Source organism: Penaeus monodon, chromosome 32 (genome assembly GCF_015228065.2).
Source record: "Penaeus monodon isolate SGIC_2016 chromosome 32, NSTDA_Pmon_1, whole genome shotgun sequence".
NCBI classification, from domain to species: Eukaryota; Metazoa; Arthropoda; class Malacostraca; order Decapoda; family Penaeidae; genus Penaeus; species Penaeus monodon.
Genome location: NC_051417.1, coordinates 24,642,254 through 24,643,933, shown reverse-complemented (window position 1 = coordinate 24,643,933; position 1,680 = coordinate 24,642,254). Strand labels below are relative to the sequence as shown.

The window sequence follows — 1,680 nt, the reverse complement described above, 5'->3', positions numbered from 1 at the left end:
GCGTGAATCCATTGTTCGGTTTTTGCTATGGAGATTAAATATGTCTATGATTTTTTTTTACTTTTTCTTTTATTTTGTATGATAAAATTGGTAATTAATTAGAATGGTCATGGTGAAGAACCACATTATATTGAGGAAAGAGATGTGCAGTATATGAAAAAAAAATTTGTGTAAAGGTCATTTGCCATGTTTGCCTGCCAAGGGCTATCTTCAGATTTTTTTTCATCATATATGAGTATATGACAGTTCTATTAATGTTATCACTGTGTTTTTCCTTTTATGTCTCGACAATATTCAGTTCTCACAGCACAATATATTTTGTATATGAAGACAGCGTAAGATTCAACGCAAAAATTATTAAAAGACTATCACTTAGACAGGCTTTCAACAAGTCAAAAAGAAGCCCACGTCAAGAAGATTCATAACAAAAATCGTAAAAAATAATGTTATTATAAATGGTTTATATTAACCATTAAATTCATCAGTTCCGGAAACCATAATTACTTTCAACTTGATATCATACTTCGTGTTTCCATTTGACTTGAGACAATTTACGCTGCTCTGACGGTAAACCAGCAAAATTATAACACTCTTGTAATCCGGAAATACACAAGCAACTAACAATTTACGATTTTTTTTCCTTTTTTTTATTCTGGTGCGTCAAACTTTGGCATGATTCTTTATCTACATAATACCTATTTCTTTATTTTTCCATGGCTGTCAGTCTACCCGTATTGGAATGTATCAACATAAAGACACAGTAAAATATTTTCAAATTCCCGACGATATTTTTTCATGTAAAGAAGTTAGTGCTGAATTTTAAATCACCATCGCACGATTCCATTAACATGTTCGTTATAAAGAATGACAGTTTTTTAACAGCAGATAATATACAAAGATTTCTTTCAGGATAACTTACATTCTCATGAGAGATAACCGAACCAGATCCTATTGTACCTAATTTACCAGTACTGCAGAATGTCTAAATGACTGGAAAACTGACATTTATATCGAACCAGTAAAACAACCAAGTAGTTCAGACACGGGTACAAACCAGGGATACCTACAGTAACGTATTTCCAAGAAATTTCCACTAGTATTTTCTTCTTCCCATTGCCTATTCTAATTCCTCTAAGACTCAAGATTAAGCGCCATTAAAATCCACCACGTTTCCTCTTGATTATGTCTGCGGCTCCTTCTATCGTCTCTGCGAATACAGCTGTCAACATTGATACGACAATGTCTGCAACTGCCCTTGCTCTCTCGCCCATTCAGAAACCACTATATCCTTCTCACACGACCTCTTGGCCTATTTTGGCATAGTCTAAAATGAGATGATTCTTATATATAAAAAACAGCTAAATTAAAAATATTCCTGCGCCTGATGGGGGGTATATATAGTCCCGTCCAAACCTTCCAGACTACACTATCTTGCCAACCCAACTTGCAAAGATGCAGTTCGTGAGTATCCTTTGGCATGATCTTTGTTTCTGGGGAAATAGTGTATCAGGAATATTGGAACAAATGAGAAAAACATGTCATATTAATTGATATGCTTCCGCTAATTATTACTGATTGTCAATAGGCTACCTTGTTTGTCCAAATGTAGATGCATATACTGCACAAAAAAAAGTTTCCTTAAGCCTCACTAACTATCGCACTTTCCAGTAAATTTATTAC

General features: G+C 34.2%; 1 protein-coding gene across 1 annotated transcript in view; it reads left to right on the top strand.

The window, feature by feature from the left end:
- Positions 1-1,438: 1,438 nt before the first annotated feature.
- LOC119593758 (cuticle protein AM1199-like) overlaps positions 1,439-1,680 on the top strand; it is a 1,467-nt gene continuing 1,225 nt past the window's right edge. The window contains exon 1 of the mRNA XM_037942770.1: positions 1,439-1,461. Within this exon, the coding sequence (XP_037798698.1) occupies positions 1,453-1,461 (9 nt within the window). The 5' untranslated portion in view covers positions 1,439-1,452. The remainder of the gene's footprint in view (positions 1,462-1,680) is intronic.